The sequence below is a fragment of the Talpa europaea genome (assembly GCF_964194135.1).
Source record: "Talpa europaea genome assembly, chromosome: 8".
NCBI lineage: Eukaryota > Metazoa > Chordata > Mammalia > Eulipotyphla > Talpidae > Talpa > Talpa europaea.
In genome coordinates, this window is record NC_140075.1 from 56997852 (window position 1) to 57024460 (window position 26609).

At 46.0% G+C, this 26609-nt stretch overlaps 1 protein-coding gene across 8 annotated transcripts; it reads right to left on the reverse strand.

The window, feature by feature from the left end:
* Window positions 1-336: 336 nt before the first annotated feature.
* CELF6 (CUGBP Elav-like family member 6) lies at window positions 337-26609 on the reverse strand (the record flags this gene model as incomplete). 8 transcript variants are annotated; one of them, XM_084241082.1, is made up of 12 exons in its annotated part: window positions 337-464; window positions 1048-1191; window positions 1280-1360; window positions 1605-1667; window positions 1863-2012; window positions 2103-2235; window positions 2346-2489; window positions 2678-2757; window positions 2854-2982; window positions 14020-14068; window positions 22498-22580; window positions 26348-26609. In XM_084241082.1, 12 exons carry the CDS (start codon window positions 26607-26609, stop codon window positions 337-339), a joined length of 1446 nt encoding a protein of 481 aa, XP_084097208.1. The 8 variants fall into 8 exon arrangements, with proteins under 8 accessions (XP_084097208.1, XP_084097212.1, XP_084097211.1 ...); XM_084241086.1 differs by lacking the exon at window positions 1605-1667 and having other exon boundaries at window positions 2103-2226; XM_084241085.1 differs by lacking the exon at window positions 1605-1667 and having other exon boundaries at window positions 1863-2009.

Here is a 26609-nt window from a genome sequence, read left to right on the forward strand (position 1 = left end):
ACCCACTTTTCTAGCCTCATTCTTCAGTCCTCTTCCCTCCCCACACATGAATTTTGTAGTCCATGCCTCCTGGTGACTCTCTCTGGAGTAGGAACTGGTAGGAATTTTGTCCATAATTGTCTTTCCCAGACTTTGGGCAAAACTGTTCAATGTCTAGGGAAAAACAGAATCGCCAACTGAGAATTCTTTGTAATTCCTGGCTTTTCTCAGTCTCTGAGACTTTCAGAGATGGGCACCCCCAACATTCCATCAAAGTTGACAGAGCCTCATTATTCAAGTCCCATCTACCTGGGGTCCACCAGTGACTCACTTCTGTGGCTGGTCAGTGAGAGCAGATCAGTAAGGCCGATTGGCATCCTTGGGCCTCTTTAGCTGGACCTTGAGCCTCTTCATGCCAATTTGAAAGCCATTCATGGCCTGAATAGCCGTCTGGGCACTGGTTGGATTGTCAAAGCTAACAAACCCTGGGAGGGGAGGGGCAGAGAGATTAGCAAGGAATTCTACCTGGCAGGGCCTCCTCTTTTCTACCGACTAGCCCCTTCTTACCTCTGCCCCTCAGTTCCACCAAACATATACTCTTTCATTGTTTGCAGCATACACACATGGACACACTCATACTAACATGGGTAAATGACCTGAGATTCCTAAAGGTGTGGTTCTTGGAAGAACAGGAGACAATTCTGCGTGTGGGTGAGGGTATTTCCCTGTCTTTCCCTGGTTTGGATTGGCTCTCTCCCGCCACAGCTATCACTCTGGTCCTCTGAACTAGAGTTGGAGAGAGAATCTCTGGTCCCAGATCCAGACTCCTCCTGCCCTGTCTAAACTCTGAAACCTTACCTGGGCAAACATATTCCAGAAACCTGCCCTTCCCAGGTGAATGTGAATAGATTTGTTCCTGGTCTGGGCTTAGCCCCATCACTAGTGTGAGGCCCTGCTTTGTGCCCATATGTCTCTAAGAATCACTGACTTATGGAGAGAAAACCTTAGGGTTTATGGAAAATCTCAAATTTAGGAGCAGGAGAGGCCTGGATATGGTGCTTAGCTCACCGAAACACTTGCTCTGGTTGGTGGCTCGATCCACAAAGACTTTGGCAGAGACAACGGCTCCGAAGGGCAGGAATGTCTGTATGAGTTCTGCATCACCAAACTCCTGAGGCAGGTGATAGATGAAGAGGTTACAGCCTTCGGGGCCTGCAGGAACAGTGGCAGGCTGGATATCAGGGGAGGGACGCTGAATCCAGCCCCACCGGACCTTGATCTCAAGTCCCCTACCTCTTACCTTCTCTTTGCTGCTGGGGCAGGGCTGAAGGCTGCTGGGGAAAAGCTGTGCTCACTGGGGCATAGGCTGATGGATAGGCTGCTGGAGACAGAGATGGGAGTGGGCAGTGCATCCCCCAAGCAGGGTCCCACCTGCCTGGCCACCTTTGACCAATCCAGCCCAGTCCACCACAACCCTCACCCCTAGAAAGTTTGCCTGGGTCTAGGAGTGAGGGGAAGGTAGTGGAGGGTTGACTCCTGAGAACAGAGCATAACACCCCCACGCCCACCCCCTGTCCCCTTCTGGGAACTTTCAACCGCCCAGGCCGCAAAGCGCCAAGTGAAACCTGCGTAGTGGTGCATCCCAGCGTAGGCCTGCTGCAGGGGGTCAGCCACACCAGGGCTCTGGGCTGGGGAGAGAGGGGCCCAAGGCCCATGGTGAAGGAGGGCTGGGGAAGAGGAGAGAGGCTCTGGGAGTGTGGGGGGTGGAGCAAGTCTATGAGAGGCTGCTGAGAAGTACAATGATTCCCTTCCCAGCAGGCCTGGGGCGCTGACTCCCACCTCCCCATTCCATTTGGGGTAGATTTTGACTGAGAGGGACCCACCTGGGTAAGGGGAGAGCCCGTTATTGTAGAGAGTGTCGGAGCCCGCCTGCCCATTGGTCTGGGGGGTGAGGGGGCTGAATCCATTGACCCCGATGGGCGTTGGGAGGCCGGGAAGGGTGCCAGGGCCGCTGCCAGGCGGAGAACTGGCTGCTGGTGGCAGAGGAGGCCCAAAAGTCAGACCACAGCCCTGCTGGGCCCCTCCCAGCCCTGATTCCAGTCCTCTTACCCCCATGCCCCTACCTGCTGCAGGCAACAACGGTGCGGCTACCAGGCTGAAGGCCGCCACGTGTTGCATTTGTGCTGCCACTGCAGCCACTGGGCCTAGGCCTGGGCCCTGGGCCGCAGCCAGTAGCGCCGCCTGGTGCTGTAGGATCTTGGGGCAGGAAAAAGGGGTTTGTGTGGAGAGCCCGGCGGTGGGCTCTGCCTGGATTCCCAACCCCCCCATTCCCTCCCTTGCCCCACCCGTTGCAGCCAGGCACCTACCGCTGTGGTGTAGGCACCGCAGGCCCCAAGCGGCAGCGGTGCCGGGTGGAAGGCACCCAGCTGGCCCGCCATCTGCTGCATCCGCCGCAGCGCGCGCTCCCGATCGGTGTCGGCTAACTTAACCACGAGGCTGGACGAGGCGCCCTGGGCAGGGCAGGGCAGGGCAGGGCAGGGCAGGGCAGGGGAAGTCGCGTTGACCGGTCCAGATATAGCCCCAGCCCTGGGCTGAGCACCTTCCCCATCCTTTCTGGTGGCCAGGATCGCACATGGGGAGGAGGAGCCCATCCCCACCCCCATTGGCCTCACCCTCTGCCCTGCGCGCCCGCCCTCACCGCCATGGTCCGGCTGCCGTGCAGACCCTGGATGGCCGCTTGGGCTTCCCCTTGACTCCCAAACTTCACAAAGGCACAGCCTGGGGCAGGAGAGAGGGACTGGGTAGATCAGGCCATGGGGCCAAAGAGTCATGGGGCTCAGAGTAAGACAGGGTCACCAGAGTTGCACAAGTCACCTTTACTAGTGCCATCCGGGCTGCGGAGGACGGTGCACTCCTCGATATGGCCGAAGGGCTGGAACAGGCGTCTGACATCCTCCTCGCCCTGCTGCTTGCCCAGCATCCCAACAAACAGCTTTCGGTCTTCTGGAGACAAATCCAGGAGTGACCTGGGGACCCTAAGTCTGGGGCTCCCCAGTGTAAGCCAGGGTTGTTTAGGAAGATAGTTCACTGCTGTCTAGCTCTGCAAAGAGGTGTAAGGAGTGAACAGGTTGCAAATACAGGATTGGGTTCCAAGAGGGCGGCATAACTTACAGACTCTTGGAGGAAAGAAACTCAACCCAGATTTCCATCAGGAAAACCTAGGTCCTAGAAAAGCCCAGAAAGGCTTATTAATGCCTTTGTGGGAAGTGATTCTTTGCTTGGGTAGAGACCTATATAACGTCATTCTGTGTTTGACCTTTTTATTCTCAGTGTTTAGGAAATGCTATTTTGGACATTTCAGCCCTGTTAAGAGAAGGTCTTTGTATTCAGACTGTGTCTGGAGAAGAGAAGTATACTCTTGCTGCTCAGCCTAGTGGCAATGGCTAGAATTAGTGTTCATACCATGGGAGAGCAAGTTCTGCCTGTAGACCTGCATTGCCACCTGAGAGCAGGTGTGATCCTTCACTGTGTCCACCTTTCCTATGGGAGTGGCAGAAATAACAGGAAAGGGACTGAAAGCTTGACCTGTGTCCCCTGGAGAAAGCTGGAGATAGGAGCTGGAAACCAGGGCTTAGCTGTCAGCAAGTCAGGCTTCAGGAGCCTGGAATGGAGGGGCACAGCCCCACAGGACCTGCTGTTAAAGGCTCACTCACTTCTGCACCAAGGTAATTCTCTGAATTTTGGGTGGGGCTTCACCAGGGCAATATAAGTTGGGCGATGTATGGGTGGAAATGTTGCTTCAGGCTTCACCTTCAAGATCCTGGAGCCCAGGCCTTCCTGGTGGTATAAACGGTTAAGCACAGCACTGTCAAGCTATCAGCAGCCTCTCCAGCAGGAGTTTGATCCCCAGCTGGCCAGGGAGCCACCCACATGGTGCAGCAGACCTCTCATGTTTCGCCCACTGCTCCCCTCAGCGGTATATTTCAGTCAGTCTGCCTGTTCTGTTCCCCACTCTCTCTGGTGGATTCTCTCACCCCCCCCACCTCTGGCCTGTACCCCAGTTCTTATATGCATAAATAAATAAATTTTTTTTTAAAAAAAAAAGATCTTAGAGCCTAAGAAAACCCATCATTCCCTAACAAGCATAGCTAGACAGAAGGGGGCTTTTGGATTCTTAGTATGAGGGAGACAAGGCTGGTGAGAATCATAGCCTGAAGCCGGGAAAAGGTTGAAAATAAAATGTTCTTCATTGAAAATAAAGAACAGACTGGCCAAAGTTAGCAGTGGAGGGACTCTCCAGCAAGGCTCTGTGAGTCCATATTTTACGTGGGTGGTGTGGGCTTCGACCTAGACTGTCCTGGGTGCCCCTGGTATGTCTGTGTGGAGGTGAGGGCTGAGTTTATATGGGGTAGGCAGAATGTGTATTGGCAGAATCCTGCCCTTTGTCCAGAGGCATATTGCCCAGTGATCCTGAGTGGGATGAGATGGGTAATGTATTTGTAGCCAGAATTCTAGTGGAGGTGCCAACCTTTTGTAGTGAGAGTACCATCTGGTGAATGTGCTTCACTTCTGGGAGTGCCAGCCAGAGTTGTACCCTTGAAACAGATCACTGCTTTCCCAACCTATTAAAAAAGTGGTAGAATCCATTGTTCTGATAAAATATTGGGATGATGTTCAAAGTATAAGAGAAAAGAAGCCAGAGACATGGGGAAGAGAGGGTCTGGAGTTCTTTTTACTTCATCTTCCTCCTAGTGAATATACCCTCCAGGGAAAGTTTGAAGACTAAAGACCTAAAAGTTAGAGAACAGAGTTTCATATGGTATACAAGGAAGGATCTGGGATCATCTTTTTCCTGAACCTGAGAAGGCCGGGGCTTTCATGAATCTCTCAACCAGTCTGGTGTTCATGGCTTTACCTTGTCATTAGAAGATAGGCCCCATTTGGCCAGGGAATCAAGCATCAGAAAACTGCTATTGTTCTGAACTATGACACTAAAGTATGTCTGTGTCTGCAAGAGGCCCAGGAGAGGCTACAAAAGATCCTAGGGTCTACAGAGTCCTAAAACTTAGAGCAGGGCTTCTTGATATTCTAATTTATAGTGTAGTTATGTCATTAGGTGGGGTCTGGAAGACGGTGATGCACCTAGGTAAGATGGCATGCCACATGGACAGAATCCAGGTAGCCTTAGGTAGGAAGAAATATGTCATCAGCTTAGCTGGAGCCCCCAGGACAGGAAAGAAGTTTGTGTGGACAGTGATCTCATCCTTCATCTGTTCTTCCTCTTCTTGTGCTTTTTTATTGATAGTGATAGTTTAAGCTCATGCCATAGGTCATGATATTCTCAGATCCTTCTTTGCCAGTGAGAGTCGGATTCCAAGTTAAGAATTTCCATTTCCATGACAGGTACTGATCCTGTGGTTCTGGACTACTGGGCTACACAGAATTTGAAACTGAAATGAGGCTGGCCTAGAGGCTGGGCTCTATGCTGTTCATTTCACAGGTACCACCTTAAATCCTATTATCTTCCTGCTACTTTACAGGAGCTTTAGTAATGCTTGACTGGTGGATGACCTGGGTCACAGTGACCACGAGCCTCAGGTGATCCTGAAATGGTGGAATAAGTTTTGTAAGAGACCTGGTCAAAAAGAAGTACAGGATTTACGTACCCATAAATCCTGAAGATTCTGAGGACTGATCAGTACCCGGAGAGAGAGATGATGGCAGAATTTAGCCCAGATAATTCAGTTTCCTTTAGGTTAAACTAGCAGTGGCAAAAAGAGGATTATGTAAGAGGTAGATCAGAAATGTGTGAATGAAAGCATCCCATGAGTAGTAAGTGGAAAGGTCCCTTGAAAGATAGGAATATCAAATGGGGAGGCTCAACTCTCCTAGCATAGAAGGAATTGGAAGACAACATCAGTATAGAGTCAAGACATAGTTGGAAAGAAACATAGTTGGGTGGTATAATAGCATTATTCTGTTAGTAAACAATATGTACTACTTGCTTTTCTACTCAATGCTTTTATGAACCCAAACCAAGTGTTCAGGCCTCAGAGGTCCATCTATATGATGCCACCTCAGGCAGCCGATCATACAAGTCAGGGGTTCTAATGCAGCAAATGATGGGATTAGAATCTATTCACTCCATCTTCTTCAGGAAAGGCACCAAGATGCTGTTCAAGAAAAGAGGCTCTGCCTTAGGTTGGCTGGCCCAGAGGGATTCCTGAGGCAACAAATTTCTTGTTTCTAGGCCCCTCTCACCCACTCACTTTAAATGTTGGTGGGATGTCATGATGGTAGGGAAAGTACAGGGGCAAGGTTTCAGCATTGGGGTACCAAACACCAAGCACATCCTAAAAATACCAATCCACTTGCAGCCCAAACACCAACCCAAGAGGTTCTGCTTGTGGCAGCATTTGAAGCAAACCATCTTCCCCTCAATATTCTTAGTGATTACTAAAGCATAGAGAACCAAGAAAAACTGGGAAAGGTAGTGAAGGAAATATCAAGGGCAAACAGAGTCTCTTACCCAGATCTTATTAGCATTAAAAAGGGCTTTAATTGTATACACACACACACACACACACACACAACACACACAACTATTAGAATTAATAAGCAAATTCAGCAAAGCTACAGTGTGCAAATCAACAAACAAACAAAAAAATCAGTTATATTTCTATATGCCAGCAATGAACAATCTGAAAAAGAAATGAATGGAGAAATCCATATAATAGCATCAAAAAGAATAAAATATTAGGAATAAATTTAACCAAAGAGGAGAAAAATTTATACCTTAGGAAATATAAAAAATTGCAAAAAGAAATTTAAGAAAACATAAATAATAGAAGATCTCTCTTGCTCAGGGATTAAAAGATTTCATATTGTTAAAATATCAATACTATCAAAGTGATCTACAGTGTTAATGCAACCCCTATCAAAATCCCAATAGCATTTTTATTGCAGAAATAGAAAAGTCCAACCTAAAATTCATATGGATTCTCAAGAGACCATGAATAGTCAAAACCATCTTGAAAAAGAGCAAAATTGGAGTTCTTATGCTTCCTGATTTCAGAATTGATTACAAAGCTACAGTAATCAAAACAGTGTGGCATTAGCATAAAGACAGACTTGTAGGCCAATGGAATAGAATAGAGAGCCCAGAGATAAGCCCTTGCATAAGATAAGCCTTCAACTGGTTTTTTGTAAGGTGCCAGTCTAGATTTCTAGTGGTAAAATAATTGAGTTGAACCTTTACCCTACACCACATATAAAAATTAACTGAAAATGGATTAAAGGCCTAAATGCAATTGCTAAAGCTATTAGTAGAAAACATAGGGAAAAAGTTTTATGAGCTTGCATTTGGCCAAGATTTTTTGAAAATGACAACAAAAACACAGACAGTAAAACTATATAAATTGGACTGCAGCAAAATTAAAAATATCTGTACATCAAAGGACACAATTAGAATGAAAAGGCAACCTATGGAATAAGGGGAAATAAGAGGCTAATTCTAGAATACATAAAAAGCTTCTATGATTAACAGCAAAAACAAAAACAAACAAACAAAAAAACCCTGATTTTAAAAATGAGCAAGACTTGAATAGATATTTCTCCAAATATACAAGACAAAGAAAATATGGCCAATGAGCATATGAAAAGATATTTAGCATCACTAATCATTAAGGAAGTGCAAATCGAGGGCCTCCCCAGTGGAGCAGCAGTTGAGCGCTGGGTTGTGAGGCTGCCTGCAGCCTCTGCAGCGCCAGTTCGATCCCCGGCCACAGGTGAGGGTCCCACAAAAAAAAAAAAAAAAAAAAAAAAAAAAGGAAAAGGAAGTGCAAATCGAAACCACAGTGAGATGTCCCCTCACACACATTAGGATGGATGCTATCAAAACCCAGAAAATAACAAATGCTGGCAACAATGTGGAGAAACTGGAAAGCTTTTGCTCTGTTGATGGAAATGTAAAATAGTACAGCTTCTATGGAAAACAGTATGAGAGATTCTCAAAAACCTAAAAATACTTTATATTGATTTAGTAATATGATTCAGAAATACCACTCTGGCTATATCACCAAAAGAATTGAAAGCAGGATCCTGAAGAGATATTTGTACACTTATGTTCATAGTAGCATTATTTGCAAAAGCCAAAATGTGAAAAAATAACCAAATGTCTATCAACCAATGAATGGATAAACGACATGTATATACTTACAATTAAATCTTATTTAGCCTTGCCAAGGAAGAAAATTCTGATACATGCTACAACATGGATGAACCTTGAGGACATTCTAGCAAGTGAAACAATCTAGTAACAAAAAGACATCTAGGTATCTAGGTAGTCAAATCCACAGAAGCAGAGAGTAGGATAATGGTCACCAAGGACTTAAGGGAAAGGGGAATGGGGAGTTGTTTAATGGATACAGAGCTTGGGATTTGTAAGACAAAAAAAAAAAGTCTCAGAGATTGGTCTCACAACAATATAGCTATACTTAAGTACAGAAAGGTACACTTAAAAATGGTAAATGGCAAAATTTATAGCAATTTTACTGCAATTTAAAAAATTAAATAAAGAATGGTTTTATGAAGAGGGCTGAAAAATAGGGACTTAGACTAAGAAACAGATCAGAGACTCCACTGCCCCTCCATCCTGACCCGGGAGGTGAGTGAGAAAGGGAGACCAAGCCTAAGTTCCCAAATTTCCTTTAGGAGCAAAGAGTCTCAGGCCTCCATGGTGGCGCAGGAGTTAAAGTCTCAGCGCTACCAAGCTATCACCAGCCACTGCAGCATGAGTTCACCAGGGGGCCAGGGAGCTAACCCATAAGGTGGAGCAGACCTCTCCTGTCTCCCCTGCCCCCTGCTCCCCTCAGCAGTAGTATTTCAGTCAGTCTGCCTGTTATGCTCCCTTCTTTGTCTCTGGTGAATCCTCTGACCACCCCTCTCCACCTCTGGCCTATACCCCAGTTCTTGTATGCATAAATAAATAAAATGAATCTTAAAAAAAAAAAAAAAAGAGCAAAGAGTCTCAGTCTCCTGAGGTGCACTTTCCTTTCGCAGGCTGTACACCTGCACCTGAAGGGCAGTGTCACGTTGTTGGGGGCTTGCCAGAGGTTCAGTCATCGCTATGGCTAAAAGTGTTCCAATAGTCAGCTTAGGATCTTCTGCTCTGGGTCAATCTTGAAGGAAAATGCCTCTCTTTGCCTTGGAGGGAAGTGGAATGCTTTTCAGGAAGTGAAATGTTCATTTGAGGGAAGTCCTAAACACTACTGTGAAATTTATTCTGTCAGGTCTTAGTTGGAAAAATACTTATTAGAACTAAATAAGTATAAGGATCAAAGACAGAAATGAAGCTTAACTCACAGACCATCCATTTTAAGGTCCATGTTGATTTAGGTTAGAGGATATGTCCAATATTGTGAAATTCTGAAAATTCTAGCTCAAAATGTAACTTTAACACAAAGCTTATTTGTTAAACACTGAATAATACAGAATCTTAGAAAAACATTGGAAAAAAAGACTCACCTAGTTAGATAGTAATTTATGTTTATTACTAAAAATCCAGGTTTATGTTTAATCAAACCCTTACAAATTCAGACAGAAATGACTTAAACAGTTATATGATGGTGATAGGAGGGTTGATGTGATAACAGATAATTGGCTTTTGAATTAGAATCAAATTGGAAGATTAAAAAAGAGATGCTTTACCTCAGAGAATGTTTTCAACTTTAAAGTAAAAACAAAAATTAAAGCGGAAAAAAGTCTGTAGCTTGATTGCCTCACCTATTTTTGTGCCGTGGTTATCTTGGATACATAAATATTTGCTGAGTAAAAAATACAGTCAAGCTGGGGAATGGAACAAACAGAGCAATCACCTTGTGATTTATGAATTTATTGATTTTATGTTAGGAAATTTGAAAGAGAGGAAAACATACACAGGAGTTCAATGATTTTGAAGAGTTTGCCCTAGGACTGAAAAATACTTTTCGTTTAAGATTTGTACTGACAGCTTAACTTATTTTGAGTGCTTCCATTGTAGATATAATGTAAATTAGGAAAAACCAACCACAGTCTCCACACTGAATAGCAAATAAAATAGACTAATGTAGTTACCACTGTCTGAGGGGTTTGGGAATCCCAAACTCTGATCTCATGTAATTTGAGGATAACATTTTAAACTATATGAACCTTGACTTTTTATCCAGGTGAACATTTTAACATTCACATTCAAATAAATCCAAATGCTAAGGGGAAGGTTTTTGATCATATATATGTTTCATATAGAAATGAGTGTTCAGAGATAATTTCATTTTCGAAAATTAAATGCATTTTCCTTTAAAGGAAAATCACAGGATGTAAAATGCAGGCACAGGGTATAGCATAAATACTGTAAGAAGCATGGAACTTTGCAGAATCTAAAGGAACTAGAGAGGATACATTGAGGATGTGGAAGCATATCTGGCTCCCTGAGAAAGTGCCGCCAAAGCTGTAGGGGTTGGCCATGGGAGGAGAGGAGCCTGTCACCTTCCATCAGGCAGATCATGCTATGTTGGTACCATTATCGAACTGTAGGCATTGAATTCACAAGTGTTGCCAATAACTTCTAAAAATAATATAGTATGTTTAAAATATAGGTATTTTCAGACCTCTTTTGATTAAAAATAGGAAGATTACTGCTCTGTTGCATAGGCATCAAAATTCAAGAGACAGAAGATAAAGTAACTATTTCTACTAAAAAACTCATGTGTGTACAATAGAATACTCCTTTATGGCCAATGAGGGGGGAAATGAGACTGGGCCAAAGAAGCAAAGCTATGTTTGGTTAAGCTTCACTGTGCTAATGCACTTTTAAAAATTGAAGACGTTGCTAATGTTGAATGTAGTTTAAAATGTAAGCTTTTTATGAAGTCAGGACAGTCTCACCCATTTAGGGTTACCTACCTGACTCCTGTAGCATCTGAGTTGTTGATCTCTGCTTTATGGGAAGAAAATTGTAAATATCCCTTCCAGAAGGAAGTGAAGGATTTTTGGAAATTGCATTTGCCTTAATACCCTTTAGATTATGTCTGTATTACAACAATATCCTATTTGATATAAAAATCATTGTGGCATAGGGGTTATGTCTCAGCAATATCACTACTGTGTCCTGAGTTTGATCTTCAGCCAGGAAGCTAACCCACATATGGCAAAGCAGACCTCTCCTGTCTTGCCCACTGCTTCCCTTTGCAGTGTATTTCAGTAGATCTGCATGTTCTGCTGCCCTCTCTGTTTCTAGTGAATCCTCTCACACCCTGCACCTCTGGCCTACACCCCAGTTCTTCTATGCATAAATAAATAAATCTTTAAAAAAATCATTATTATCAACTATAAATTAAGAGATATAATTTCAGGAATAATAAAAGTATTTGCAGGCTCACCTCTTAAACATATTAGCACAGGTGTGACCATTAACTTTGAAAGCTTCTGGAATGTTTGAGATCACAGAGATAAGATTTGAATGGGACAAGCCCTCCCACACTGGTGTCAAATTTTACATTTAAAAGCAAAATCCTGGCCTCCATGGTGGTGCAAGGGCTTAAGACAAAACCTATGAAGCTTTTCGCAGCCACTGCAACAGAAGTTTGATTCCCTGCCAGGGAGCTACCCACATGGCTCAGCAGACCTCTCCTGACTCACCCGCTGCTCCTCTCAGCAATGTACTTCAGTCAGTCTGCCTGTTCTGTTCCCCACTCTGTCTCTGGTGAATCCTCTCACCCCCTACATCTCTGGCCTATACCCCAGTTATTGTATGCATAAATAAATAAATCTTTTTAAAAAATAAAGTTAAAAAAAAACAAAATCCAATACCATTTTTAAAAGTTGAATTTCTAAATCATTAATGCTAAAATTCAGCAGAGAGCTGAACTCACTGTAGAAGAGGTATAGATAACATTGAAGAAAAGGAACACATTTTGGTTAGTAACAAGATTATCTAAAACAGATCAGTAAAATACTTATAGTAAAATACTTATAAATTATCCAGGCCCAACTGTTCTGCAAGACTAAGTACATATGGTGAATCTGAGCGGGAGCAGGGAGGAACTGAGAGATCTGGTTGTCCAAGTCGCAAGAAGGATTTTCTGTAGATACATTTGGAGTATATGCCCTTTGCAAGTCATCACTTGTCAAGAAATACCTGTGTTATACATAGCTACTAAAATTATGAATTCTATAGGTGTATAGTTACAAAATTTGTCAATGATGTGACAGCTGAAAAGCTTGTACAAAAGTGGTGAAGAAAGTACAACTCAGGTAGGTGTCACTGCATGAGTTCCAGATAAGTGAGGCACATGGACTAGGCCAAGCAGAAGTGTTATGAACACGGAGGTCTCCTTGGTGCAGCTGCCCTCACCCTGACAAGATGTGTTGAATTCCAAATAGTACTTTGGACTTAGCTGCTGAACCAGACTCTGAATTTTATCATGTTCTTCTGAACTCTTTATGTGCCTCAAATACTTGCTCCCTCTCTCCTCCTTTCCTTATTTGACTATTTCTTGTTCATTTCTGTGATCTCAATTTAACATTTACTCCACTGGGAGTCCATCTTAACCTTCCAGAGTAAGTTAGGTGCCCTTTCTTTATGTCCCCACAATTCCCTCGAGTTGAGGAGCACTGATCACCCTGAATTGTGACCCTTATGTATATCCACTCATAGCTCCAGAACTTCATGAGGTCACGTGCCACATGTGCCTTGCTCATACCTGTGTTCCTAATGCGAAGTAAGTTACTCAGAAGAGATTAGTTGGATGGTTAAATAACTGCAGGCCAACCTGTTTGCTTTTTAGCTTACCCAAGTACTCTCAGCTGTGGGATTGTCAAGCATTTGTGGACATGACTTAGAAATAGCCAACAAGGGCCTTGATGTTTTGCAGTCTCCCAAGAAGCAGAAATTCTTGGGATAAGTGAACTAGAGGTTTGGTGTGCAACCTGGGACTTCTCAAAAATTGGTCTGGAAAGAATAAGATGGGAAAGAACAATGTGTGTGTGTGTGTGTGAGTGTGTGTGTGTAGAGTGGCAGAAGGAAGCTTAGAAATATCCCTTCAAGACAAAGTGGAGGGTGGTGACATCTTGAGCAGTAATTGAGAATTAGAGACCCAAGTTCAGAGAATTTAAAAGGGTGAAGGATTTCTAAAAGGAAAGAACTCCACATTGGGAGTGCAGATTTTGCAGGAAGCAACTGTCAGTTGGGTTCCATTTTCTCCCTGATCTGGGCTACTTCTCTGCCCAAAGCCATGGTTGAGCTTTGCTAAGTCAGGGAGTATATTTTATCCAAGGGAGAGTCAGCAGATGGCAGGGAGGGCTATCCTGATATCCAGATATCCTGGAACAATACAGGGCCAAAAAGCTACAAAGACACTAAGAACTGACACTAGAAGCTAGTATTGCTTTTCCAGCATAGAAGCTGGCCAGAATATAGCTGGTTGTCAGAAAGCACAGGCTCTCTATCCTTTCTGCACCAAGGATCAGTGTAACTAGAAAAAAAACTTTAAAAGAAAGATGGTCCTTAACATAGAGTCAGATTCCTTAATGTGGCCTGTAAAGTCTGTCTTACCAGTCTCATTTTTTACCATGAGTCAGCAGGTAGGTGCAGGAAAGGAATGAATGGCTCCAACCCAGAATGGGCTTGGTTCCATGTAATCAGAAGAATCTAGAAATAGAGAATAACTCCAGCCTTGTCCTTCAAAAAACCTGGAAGTTCAACCTAGAAAAACAGGAGTGACCTCTCTCTAGGAGCAAAGTGGCAAGCACTCCCTTCCTCTATCTCCAGCATCTGCTTAGGGCCCTCCTGCCTTTTCTAGGCCTGGGTTCCCAGGACTTGACCTCTTCTCAGTCTGATCTGGCATGGCTGAGCTATTTCCGGTGCTGAACAACTCTTGGCTTCATTGGTCCTCCTACCACAGGAGGCTCTACTTATAAAGCTGGGGTAAGGCTGACTCCGGAAATAAACCCACCATCCCCTACAGGGGTGATACCCTGAGGTTCTTCAGACAGGGAAGTTACCTCCTCGGCCCTCACTGGCAGCCGGCTTCACTTGGATCGGACGATTCATCTGAAAGACATCGGACCAACACATCTAGTCAGTATGACTGCTTGAACCTGGGGCCCCAGCTTCTCCTCCCCCGTGGACTTCTCAGGATCTAAGCCCTGGCTCCTTTAAACTCTACACCCCACTATTCTTACACTGGGAATATAGATTTTCTCCAAAATTCCTTCCTTAAACCTAAGAATTTAGAACGTGCTGAAATCTAGAGGCTTGGGTGATAAGAAGCTCAGTGGCAAGGACTGGGTGGAATGTGGCAGTGAAGGAGATTCGCCTGCCATGGGCTCTGGGCAGTGGCAGGGACCGTGCGAGGCCTGTCCCTCTGGCTTCTGGGTTCACTTGAAGACTTTGGTGAGAGGAATTGGCTGGGAGGGTGGAACTGATACTGCAGGTTTGTGTTTTGTGTCTAAAACTGAGAACATAATTCTATGTGTCATTTTGATTAAGCAATCTGGAAATCAGTCTTAGCTCTGTCTATGCTCAACTCTGCCATTTAATGGTTGTATGACTTCTAGTAAGCCACCCTCTCTCAGATTCTACTTGTCAAATGGGTAAAACCTTCCCCAAGCTTCTGTGTCACCATAGTTTCCACATTTACTCCCTCAGTACCATCCTGGTCCCCCTTCCCTTGCAGTTGCTAGAATTCTCCAGGGCACTATCCTTGGCCTTGCTCATCCCACTCTTTTCCTTCCTAGATAGTCTCATTCACACCCACAGCCATAGCTCCTTTCCCCGCAGGAATGACTCAGAGCTGTCTTGTCAGCCCACACCTCCCAGGATGCTTGCTGGACATCCCGACTAGGAAGTCCCACTGGCACCTGCCACTGGACACACCCAAACCAGAGCTCATCTTTTCCCCCCGAAACTGATCCTTCTAGTCATCTGAGCTATAAACCTGGAAAGCGGCTTGACTTCTCCCTCCCTCTCTCCCCCCTCCCAACCAATTTCACGTTCTGATTCAGGGGTTCCCTGATCAGGGGTGGATAAGAATCACCTGGGAACCAGATCAGACTCTCAAGATGGGGAATTGTATAATTTGTAAATGCTCCTAGGTGATTCCCATATACACCCCACACATTCCCATCCCCCAACCGCCCTGAGAGAATTCATGACTGAATCCCCATCTCACCTTCCTCTCATGGGTGTTGTGGGGATCACATGAGATAATGGGGACGCAAAAGGTCTTTGTAAACTGCCAAAAGCTGGGTGCGTAGGATGTGAGGAATTATTGTTGGGGGGCAGACAGCTGAGTGCCGGGAGGAAAGAACAGCGGCCTTCCTGTTCATGGAGGAAGGGGTACTGATGCCCATCTGGCCTGAGAAGGTGATGATCTGACCCCCTCCCCTCAGGAAATGCACTGCTTCTGCACCAATCAGGGGCCACTCCATCCCCTACCAATGTGCTCGTTGCCGAGACAACAGGCAGCTTCCTGTTACCATAGCCACAAGTGCTACCCAGTAACCATGGTAACACCCTGGCAGTCACAGTTGAGCAATTTCCTTTGGATCAGATTTGGGGGGAGTAGGGAGGTCTTATTTTTTTTAAAAAAGGAAAACAGGCCAAGACAGAGCCAACGCAATCCCCCTCCCACCCAGGGTTGAGGTTCTTATACGCTCTGACACACCCACCCGCTGGTGGCGGAGCACCTGCAGTGTACCAGGCTGTGGGTGGGGGCCGAGACACCGACAGGACTCAGGCTGCAGTCTAGAGGGGATGACAGATCAATCCAAGCAGATCAGGGCGAGCTGGACAGGTCTGGACTGGCCTGGACCAGGGACCAGGAGGACAGGACCCGTCCCTAGGCATGGCCACCTGTGATTGTGGAGGAGAGACCAAGAGACAGAGCCAAGGAGAGCAGAGACACAGGGAAAGACAAAGAGACAGAGGAAGACAGAAATGATGAGAGAGTAGGAAGCAGACCTAGAAACGGGCAAAGAAAGAGAAAAATACTGGTGGAGATGGAAGGAAACAAGGGGATGAGGAAGGGGGTGCAGGCAAGGCAGGGAGGGGCGTGGTAGGGGAGAAGGAACAAGGGTGGAAGCCCAGGGTGGGGAGCAGTGAGGGTGAGCAAGACCATCATTATTTTATTAGTTCTTAAATAGATTCTGAGAATTTCTCTCTGGAGCCTAGAGTGACGAGCGCATGTGACAGCAGTGGTTTCCATGGCAGCTTCCTCCCTGGCTGGGTTTCCGGGGAGATGGAGCTCGCTGGTGCTCTGGGCAACTCCCCTTTTTTTCCCTCCCCTACTCCACCACTCTGATGGACAGTAGGCATTAGGTATGTATGTGTCCCTCAGGAACCTGCTAGAATCCTGGCCTCAGAGGCTGGGCACTTACTTTCCACCACTCAGGCATGCTGCCAGCGTTTGCTGATCTTGTGAAGTACCCCTGGCTGATTTCTTTGGGGAAGGGGACAGTGATGACCCAGGGGGCCCTGTCCTCTGAGGATCACAGAGAGGAAGATAATGAAATTATCTTAATTAAGATAATTCCTGAAATCCCACTATACACCCGGTCCTTCCTGGGAACACTTTGTATACATTGTCTCTGAATTGCTCCCAACTGCTCTGCAAGGTAATAACACTGTCTCTGTAGTGTAGATGAGAAAGCTGAGACTGAACAATGTTAAATCACTTGTTCACAATAACTAGGTAGGTGAGCGGTTGAGCTGGGATCTTCCCCTGGGTTTATCTGACACTGAAGCCCACGACTTTTGCAATGTGCCGCTTGGCGCCATTCTTAAGACATGATCACAAGTAATGAGCCACTGAGGGACCAGGACCTTAGAAGGAGTACGAAGTAATGTGCTGCGGGAGAGTCTGAATCCAGCTGGAGAGGTGGACTTAGAAAGCTTTATGGAGGAGGCAGGGCTTGACCTGAGTGTGCAGGACGGGGGTTATTGGCCATACGGAGAGAATGGGAGAAGTAGGACTGGAGGCTGTGCACTTCAGATCCGGGGGTGTGGAGGATGACCTGCAAGTCTGAAGGAGCATGTCTGGTGGGTACCTGACATGGAGGTAGCCAGGGTGGAGCAAGTTGCTTCCAAGTCAGGTAGGCATGGATAATTAAATCCTGGCTTTATAGCTGGCAACCTCTTCAGTGTCTCTGAGCCGCAGTATCCACTTAGTAAAGAAGTGGGAGAGAGGGAATCATGACCTGTCCTGTAGGATTGTAGTGATAGTGACTCTGAGGCTCATCCTTAGTAGGTGTACTAGATAGAATAATTTTTTGTAATGGAAGGATGTGAAACAGAAAGGTAAGCAGTGACCAGATTGGGAAAGACTGAAAGTCACAAGGAATTTTGACTTTGTTGTATTTCAAAAATAGTGGGGATCCAGGGAAGGAAGAGGGGAATAATCTAGTCCTTTTTGTCTTATGAAGGATCCTATGAACTGTTACTGTGAAGAGAAAAAAATTGGAAAGGGAGAGACTAAAGGTAGGAAGATCAGCGATACAGATAAAGGGTGAGGGTAACCTGGGCCAGCGCAGAAGAAAATGAACAGATTCAAGAGATGTTTAGGAAGAATTAACTGGACTAATACTCTATTGCTTGTAGGGACTAAGGGAGAGGAGGGGATATTGACTGACTCCCAGGTTTATGGCTTAGGTATTGGGAAAGTTGGCAGTTGGGGAGTTTGGAGGTACAAAGAAGTCCCCAGGAGAGGAGCCAAGAGAATGAATCGGATAGAGCTGTGGGAGGGGATATTAGTGTTCTCCAGAGCTCTGCGAATTTCACTCCTCATTGGGAAGTGGTTAGGAAAGACACCCTCAATTTAGTGGCTGGAGGAGAAAGAGACCTACCTGGGCAACGCTACCTTGCCTTGTTCCTTTCACAGTCAGGAGAAGGATGTGTGAGTGGGGTGGATGATCATGTCTCCCCTTTGAGGAAAGAGGGCATTGCCTCCTTAGCTAAGAACTTGTAATGGGACCTCAGCTGAACTCTTGCCCTGGGCTAAGCACCTGTTCCTTTGAGAATTTCCCAGGGGGGAGTCCAGGCCCATGTTTGCTTCAGGGCCCAGTTCTGGAGGGAAAATCAAGAGGGAGTATGTCTTGGAGAGGAGAGAAAGCCCTATTCCAGGCAGTGGAGTGGGGAAGGTCAGAGGCAATACAGATGTGCACAAGGCCCCCATGAGCAGAGTGGGAGCTAGAACTTTACCCTTTCTCCCTGCTAGACTTGCCTAAAATCCCTGCCTTTGGGTTCAGCATTGCCTTCTTCATACTCTTCTGTCCTGATGCCAACCTTTCCCTCCATTCAACACTCATGTGCCCAGCCCCTTCCCACCAGCATGGGATTTATTAGGAACTCCCCTAAGAGTGGCCCACTGGTGGCTCTAAGATAGGTGTCCTGGGTGTAGGGAAGAGTGGAGCAGAGAAAAGGCAAATTTCATCATTTTCAGCACTTGGTTATACTTTTTCCTCCTCTAATTCAGTCTACCACCCAGCTGCTCAGTTCTAGAATCTATATGGATATCTATCCAAAATGGCTCTCATGTCCATCTTCTGGTCCTCATGCCTGCCTTATCCCCAGCTCCATGCCAATGTTAGCATTTACCTGCACTCAAGCAACAGGGTTCTAAGGGGTCGTCCTACCGGCACTGTTGCTTCCTCTGCAACTCAGCCTTCCCACTGTAGCCAGAGTGGTCTTTCAAAACCAGTCCTTCAGTCTTCTCTGTTTAAAATCCACCCCATAGTTCCCCATTATAAGCCTCCCAATAAAACCCAGGGTCCTTAGACTGGCAGTCAAAACTTGTGAGTCCTGCCTCCCTGCTGCCCAAAATGCAAGATACTCTCTATTCATGTGGTGCCTTCACCACCTTGTTGACCTTCTCTGCCAGTTCTCATACTGAATTCCAGAAGTGGCCTTTGTCTTTCAGAGTTCTAGACCCTCAAGTATGACCATGATTCAGCTCTGATAGTATCTGCTCTGCAAAGAATCCCCTCACTCTCCATTCCCAATTCCTCTTCTCCATGGCCAGATGTAAACCTGAGATACAATGAGCTATATTTGGGCTGAAAGCTCCTTTAGGGCAAAGGCTTCCACTAATTCACTGGGTGGCTGCTAGGACAAACAGTGTAAATTGCAAAAAGGCATTTCCCCAACCCTGGAGATGAATTAGGAAAAAGGTGCCCCCTCCTCTGGGCTGACACAGCTCTGTGATAATGTGCATGACTTAGTCAAGAGTGTGGCTGGATTTTAGCCTCTATTTGCCTTTTCTACTTAATCTGTTTTGTGCAAGGTACAACATGCAGTAGCAAATATATTCAGTTACATCTGTGCGCTTCACAGTGTCTGAAGGGCAGATGCCCAAGGAAAAGGAGGTCATAAGTAGGTAGAGGAACAAGTAAGGGAACCCCTTCTGAACGTCATAAAGTGGAGCTGAAACTGGGCCTGAATCTCTTCAGATAGACTCTGGAGCCTACAGTGAAGATGAAAGAAGTAGCTCCAGTTTCACTGGGAAGAGGCTACAGAAGATGGGAGAGACCACTGATGTTTGAAAGAAGTCCTGCGTAATGAGCAAGGCTTTAAAAATAGGTGACAGAACATTAGTAGGGGCAGGTATATGGAAGGCAAGGGGAGGTCCCAGTACAGTGGATACTATGAAATTTCCCCTAGGTACCCAGGCTTTTTCTTTAGGGTTGATCAGCCTTTCCTGGCTCCATAGTCAAGATCCTGCATGTCTCCAGTAGGAGCCCATATGGAAGTCTTGTCCTTGCTTCTCCAGCAGGTGGCAGCTGTGCCCAGGACCCAGTGCCTGCAGAGAGCGGGCACCCGCCTCCCTCCATGCTGGTGGGCCTGAGGCCAGGTGACAAAAGCGGCTGCTGCCCCCAGAAGGCCCAGAGGAAAGATTGATGGCATGGACATTGCTCGGGCTGGCCAACAGGGCCATCGATTTTCATTTAGGAGAATAATTAAATATTAATTTTTACTTTGTTAAGCTGGGGAGGTGAATAAAGTCAATCCTGGCAGTATCAGAGGAAACTAGGTCACGTTGGAATCCTGTAGATGAAAGGGTGGGAGAGGGAATATGTGCCCAGCTGCCACTGCCTTCAGAATCTTAGACCCCTGTCTGCCATCTGTTTGGCTCAGGTAACAGAGCCATAGTTAAGTGAATGAATTTTGAAGCCAGAGTATCTGGACTCAAAGCCCATATATTCCCATTAATAGATATATGACCTTGGGCAAGTCACTTAGTTTCTATGACTTGGTTTCCTCATTGGTAAAATGGGGATGCCAATAAAAATATTTTCTTCATAGAGGATTAAATGACTTTGAACATATAAAGTCCTAGGAACACTTCTGGTATCAATAAAAGTTGTTTTATAGTTATTATTATTATTACTCTTTTCTGCCCCAGAAATTTTCTTCCCCCAGAAATTATCCCAGTAGCCCAGGACCTCACCAGTCCTATCTCAGGTTCCCTTAGCTTCATATAATCCCCCCAGCTTCCCCTGCCTTATGGAGCCACAATTCATCTTTTTTTTTTTTTTTTCAGTGTTCTTCATTTGCTTTCAGGATGAAGTCCAACCCCCCCTTAGCCTGGTATTCAAAGTTTCCTCTTCAACCACAACTCTTTGTGGATCTTTCTTCAGCCTGGCTCGTGCTCATACAACAACTCCCTCAGCCAACCCCCCACACTCCCAACTCCATTTCGCATCCATCCTGTTCCTTCTGTCTCTGCACCTTTACCATGCTATTTCCTACTGAAATGTTATGACTTGTCTCATTGAATCTCAATTTGAGCAGCAGAAGTCATTTACTCCCCTGTTGGATGAATAATGACTTCTACTCCTCCTACTAATTACCTACTGTTACCATTACTACTACTGCCACCTGCTAACATGTATTGAATGCTTATTTTCTGTCAAGAACCATTTCAAGCACTTACATGATTTAGTTCATGATTTAATTATTTCAACAACCTTATGAATTTAACTTTACAGATGAAAAGCTTAAGTTTAGAGAAATAAAGACTTGCCCAAGGTCATAGAACTATCGAGTTGTGGGGCCTACATCCACACCCAGGTCTGTCTAACTCCTGAGCCTGCATATTGAAATATTGGTTAAGGGTGATGAGTTAGTGTTACTTGGCACTGAGTCTTCAAGAGTGAGGCTCAAGTTGCTTCAATTACTAGGGTTGTTATAGGATCTGACACCCCATTAACAGCTTGATCAACTCTAGGCAAACCTATCCATTGCTGGACAGCTCCAATTCAGAGACATGACTTCTTTATATGAAGCTGAAATTAGGAGGTCTGTTCTTTACACCCTCTGATCCAGATCCTGCCCTATGGGGTTACCCATAGAAAACAAAATCCCTCTTTGGAACCTGAAACCCTTTACCCTAAGTCCAACTTTAATAATTATCAAGATCTTACTCTGTGCCAGGAACTTGCTAAGTCTCAGTTAATCTTCATGATAGCACAGTGAGCTAAGTCTTAGTATAACTCACTCCTTATAGATGAGGAATTTGAAGTGCAAACATCATAATAATATATCCAGAGACACAGAACTAATAAATGGCAGAGCTGGGTTGAAATCCATCTCTGTGAGAGTTGAAAACTAGTGTTTTTAATGATTGTGTTGATACCTCCATTTTAAAACCCCAATAAACTCCAACTTTTCCTGCTAAATATCTCCAATATTTCCTCAACTATTTTTGCATCACTATGCCATCTTGGCCTCTTTCTGGTAGGCTAATGACCCTTTGAGGCCTGGAAATGGATTGTCCCCCCAAGGCACTTGTTGTAGACATACCATTCTCTGAGAACAAGTGAAAAATGATGCTGTGTAGTGTATCTTGCTCTTAGTGAACCCATGCTAGTTCCTAAAAATGACCACTTCCTTCCTGCCACATGATCAGTATGTCCCACTTTGCCTTTTGCCCAGTGATTAGCCATTAGCCAAGTCCACACTAGATGCCACTGATACATAATGACCTAGCTATCCATAGAATAATTTTCTTCTAACTTTAATCAAGTGTATGGAAGCAATCTTGGTGAGTCAAGGTGCCCAAACAAAATATTACAGGAAGAAGATAAGGGGGGGAGTGCCATCAAGTCCCCAAGAACTGGAGAAAATAGAATATCAGCCCAGCAAAGCCTCTACCCCATGTATCTGAATACATGCTCACATCGGTGCCAAGTGACACCTGAAGCCATGATTTTAGCCAAGATGGACAAATCTTAGCTTAGCCAACCTTTCCTTAAAGATGGGGTAGAACAATTTCCCCACGGGTCTTGAACCCATTTCTTTAAGAAAATCGACTATACCAAAGAGCCACAGTTCTTCAGGGCATAAGTTATCCCTCCACTAGAAAGTTATCCCTCCACTGTTTCTGGTTCCTGATCCCAACCCAGCCCCTACATGCTGCTTTGGCATGCACATAGGGCATGTCCCCAGTCTGAGGTGATTCCCACCCCCCAACCCTGTGGACTTACCCCTGGCAGGGTCTTCTGCTCGTGCAGTGCACTCTGGGCCTTGAGAGCAGAGTCCCGGGCGCAGTAGGTGAGGAAGGCACAGCCTGGGGAGGAAGAGGCTGGCTCAGGGGTTTTCCTGAAACCCCCCAATACTTTTTCTGGAATGATCCCAGTAAGCTGATAAACTCAAGACTACTCGCCTTTAAACAAAGACATTGCTTCTGAGAAGACTTCTTTGTCTCCCACCTTCTCTGTAGGGAGGAGCTTTATGTATGTGCCCTTGTCCCAGGCTCTTATTCCCTCTCATTTGCCTGGCCTCTTGCCTAGAGAATATGTGCACCCACACCCAGTCACATTCTCATATAATCCCACATTTCCCCTCCCTACTCCAGCCAGAGTCCTGTTGGAGTTAAACCTCTAAGCAGCTTTGCCTTTCACTTTAACCCCAGCCTCCTCCCCCTCTTTTTTGGGTTCATACTCACAGAAACTGCCAAATTGACCTCATTTTCTTCCCAACTCAGTTACAGATGGGAAGAAGGAAAAGAGGAGGAAGAGGGTTTGGAGCCAAGCCCAGGACCCCATAACTCCTTCCTAGTGCCTCCCCCCGCCAAGTTTGAAGCTGACAAATGGATTAATTTGAGGCTTGGAAGATGGGACTGTTTTAAATGCTTCCTGTGGGTGGGAGCTGCTAGGGACCTCCAATCCTATCCAAGGGGCTTGATCTGTCAGCTTTCCAAGGACTTCAAGACAGGACCTCTTAAAGGGCTGTTGTGCCCCAAATGTAATTTATCTAATAGAGTCAGTAGATATAGGGCAGAGGAGTCTGGGTTAAATCAAAAAGCCAGTCCTATCCTATCCCTCTTTGTTCACACTCAGAACCTGTAGCTTGCTAGGAAGCATAAAAGTAGGGATCTCTCCCTTTCCACCAGTCATCGAGCACTCATTTAGCCAGAAAATATTTATTGAATACTTACTCTTTATGGTAAGGCATTATGGTGGGGTTGGGGCAATAAGACAGATACATTCCCAGCCCTCACAGGGATCACAGGGCATGTAATTGAGTCCAAAGGGTTGATCAGTATCTCAAAAAAGTAATGAATCCTCAAGAACAAATAGGGGTTAACCAGATGACAAGAAGTGCAGTGGATTTTTATCAGGCAGAGGGAATAGCACATTCATATGATAACTGAGTTAAGTACTCATTGCGGTGGGGAAATGGATGGAAAGCAGTATGGTGGGGAGACTGATGAATGCAGGCAGAGTAGCCAGTGATATGTGCAAGGACTGGGTCATCTGCAACCTGGTAGGCCTGCCTGGATTTTAATTTTCTTCTAAAGAACAGTGGAGAGCCACTCAGGGGTTTAAAGCAGAATTGTAACATGATAAGATCTGTGTTTTCAAAAAGAGCTCATAGGAGTGTCCTTTCTGAGTGTAGGAAGAAGAAAGACTGAAGGAAGAGAAAGTGGATGTGGGAAGCCATTAGGAACCTGTGCAGTTTTCCACTCAGTCCTCACCAGATTAGAAAAGCAAGTGGGAACAGTTTCTCCATTGTTTTCTATGTGGTTGTCCCCTTAAGGTGGGTGGGTATCTGCTATTCATTGAGTCAAAAGGACCTTAGAGAATTCCTGAGACAAACTCTTATCTGTGTGAATAGGGAAACTAAAAATCCAGGGAGTGTGTCGATTGCAAGGTAGTGTTTGGAACCTCCTAATTCACAGGCTAAGGCTGTTTTCAAAGCACTGTAGCTGCCTCCCTGAGTACCCAGCCATCAAAAGGAAAATGAGTCATTCCAGCTTTTGGAGGTGGCTGTTGCTGGGGAGAGGTTGGAGAAGATGTTGACTTGGAGACCCTCCCAATCATCTTGCATGGCATCCTGAAGAGATGTGGGGTTGGTTTGGGGATAAATCTAAAAACATTTGATTCCCTTTACATCTCTGCTTCACCTTCTGCCACCACGTCATATAAGCTGACTTCAGAATGGGGCAGGGCTGAGCCCCTGTCTAAAAGACCCAGGGGCTATGTTGTTGCCTAAAGGAGCTCTGCATGTATTATCTGGGATAGGAGGTGGGAAAATGGAGGGATGGAAAGACAGAGAAGCATGGCTTAAGAGACAAATGCATGAATAAAATGGAGAATTAGAGCTAAATGGAGAGGGTGGGGAGAAGGAAAGAGAGAAAAAAGGATGGATGAGGGAAGATTTCAGAGACTCTGATAGTGTTTGAGTGAGAAGAGAGAAATTAAAAGTATTCCATATACTTCCCTATTGTACAGATGGTCCAGAAAGATTAACTTGTCTTACACACTGAAGTAAATGTTTTGAAAATAAGTTGCTATGGATGAATGGAGAACCAGCCAGCCAGACTGAATTAGAAGAAATCTAGATGGAGTGGTCTTGTCCTTTCAGGCTTCCTTTAACAAAACCTTATCCCAAAGGACAGGGTTGGTTCCAGTTCTTTTAGGGGCATTTTCCTGAAGCCCCTACGTTAGTTTGTAGAGGTTTTCCCCCAAGGTCTCCCAATTGAAAAGAGCAGCCTGATTCCAGCTTTCAGCCTTAGGAAAGTACCTTTAGCTGTTCTCCAAGGCCCACCATTTCTCTCCTAAGACAATCAAGGAGTGTAGTTGGTGAGCGTTCCCTTCCTAATCTTGAAACTGCAGCATGGTGAAGGCAGGGAGAGGTGAAGGTGTTTCTCCTCAAATTATTTCCTTCCCCACCCATGTATGACATGTGACTCTGGCTATCTTACTCCAGCCCAGCCTGGAAGACTTTTCTGCATGTAAACAAGCCTCCTCCCTCTCTCCACAGGAAGAAAGGGGTGTGGCTGGCTAACCATGGTTCCTCTGTCTCTTCTAGCAACAGCAGGGGGAAGACCCCTTCCTGTCTTTTCAGCCTGACCCACCCTGAAGCTCTGGTCCACAAGCTCTGGTCCAGAACCAGTCTGTGAGGAAAGGAAAGCAGGAGGCCATAAAAAGCAATATTAGGGAGGGGCAAAGAGGAAGCCCGGGAGTGGGGAGATTAGATGATGAAAGAAGTGTGGGTTCTTCTGAGGGGAAACGTGAGTTGAGGATGCTCAAGGTGGCAGGAGTTCCCAGCTGGGGTCAGGGTTTGCACTCAAGTCAAAAGAGGCAGAGAGTGTTGGGATTCTAGCAATGGGTGGGAAAGATGGGATCACTGTTTAACATAAATGTGGAATTTGAAGTTGAGAGGCTTCTGGGAGAGGAATTGGATTTTGTGGTTTAGCCAAGCCTGGGTTCTAAAGAGGGGAGAATTTGGGTTTGTGGGGTTTTAGGTTGGCAGTCTGAGAGTCAAAAGAAGGTTCTGTGAGGATGTCTGCACTTGGAGGCCAGAGTGAGGGATGCAAGTCTACAATGTGTGGGGATGGGTAGGCCTAAACAGGGTGGTGCCAGATTGGGGGAGGGTGTTCAGAATGATTGTGTTCTGGGGCTTGGGAGGTTGAGGGTAATAGAGACCTAGAAAGTAGAATAAGTTTCCATATTCCCAGACTGGGGATGTTTGATGGGAGGACTGTCCAACCGGGGACATGTTGGGTGGGGAATGTTGGGATGTGAGAGGTGAAAGGTAGAGAGTTGGAGGTGAGAGTGGAGAACCTATCAGGGAGCCAGAGTGATGATCAGTGGGAGGATATCGGAGAGAAAATTCTGGGTTAGAGGCTCTGTGATCTGGGAAGGGACTGGGCTGAGAGGCAGCTGGTATTGGACCAGTGTTGGACTGGCTCTAGGTAGGGCTAGGGTTGGGGCTGCGGTTGAGGCTGGGGTTTGGGCCGGGCCTCACTCTAATCGGATTTGGGGCTGGACTGGGCTGGGCTGGACTGGGTTGGGCTGGGCTGGGCTGGGCTGGGCTGACCCCGCGCACCTTTGTGGAGGCCGGTGAGCCGGTCCTTCAGCACCGTCAGCTCGTAGATGCGGCCGAACTCCTCGAACAGCGGCTTGAGGTCCTGCTCGTCCAAGCCCCGCGGGATCTGCCCCACGAAGAGCTTGATGGCGTCGTGGTCCTTCATGGGCACGGCAGGACCGGGGTTTAGCCCGCTCATGCCGACGCCGCTGTCCGCGGTGCTGAAACCCAAGCGCGGGCCGGGGCCGGCGGGCGGCGCAGACCCTCCGGGCGCCGCGGCCAT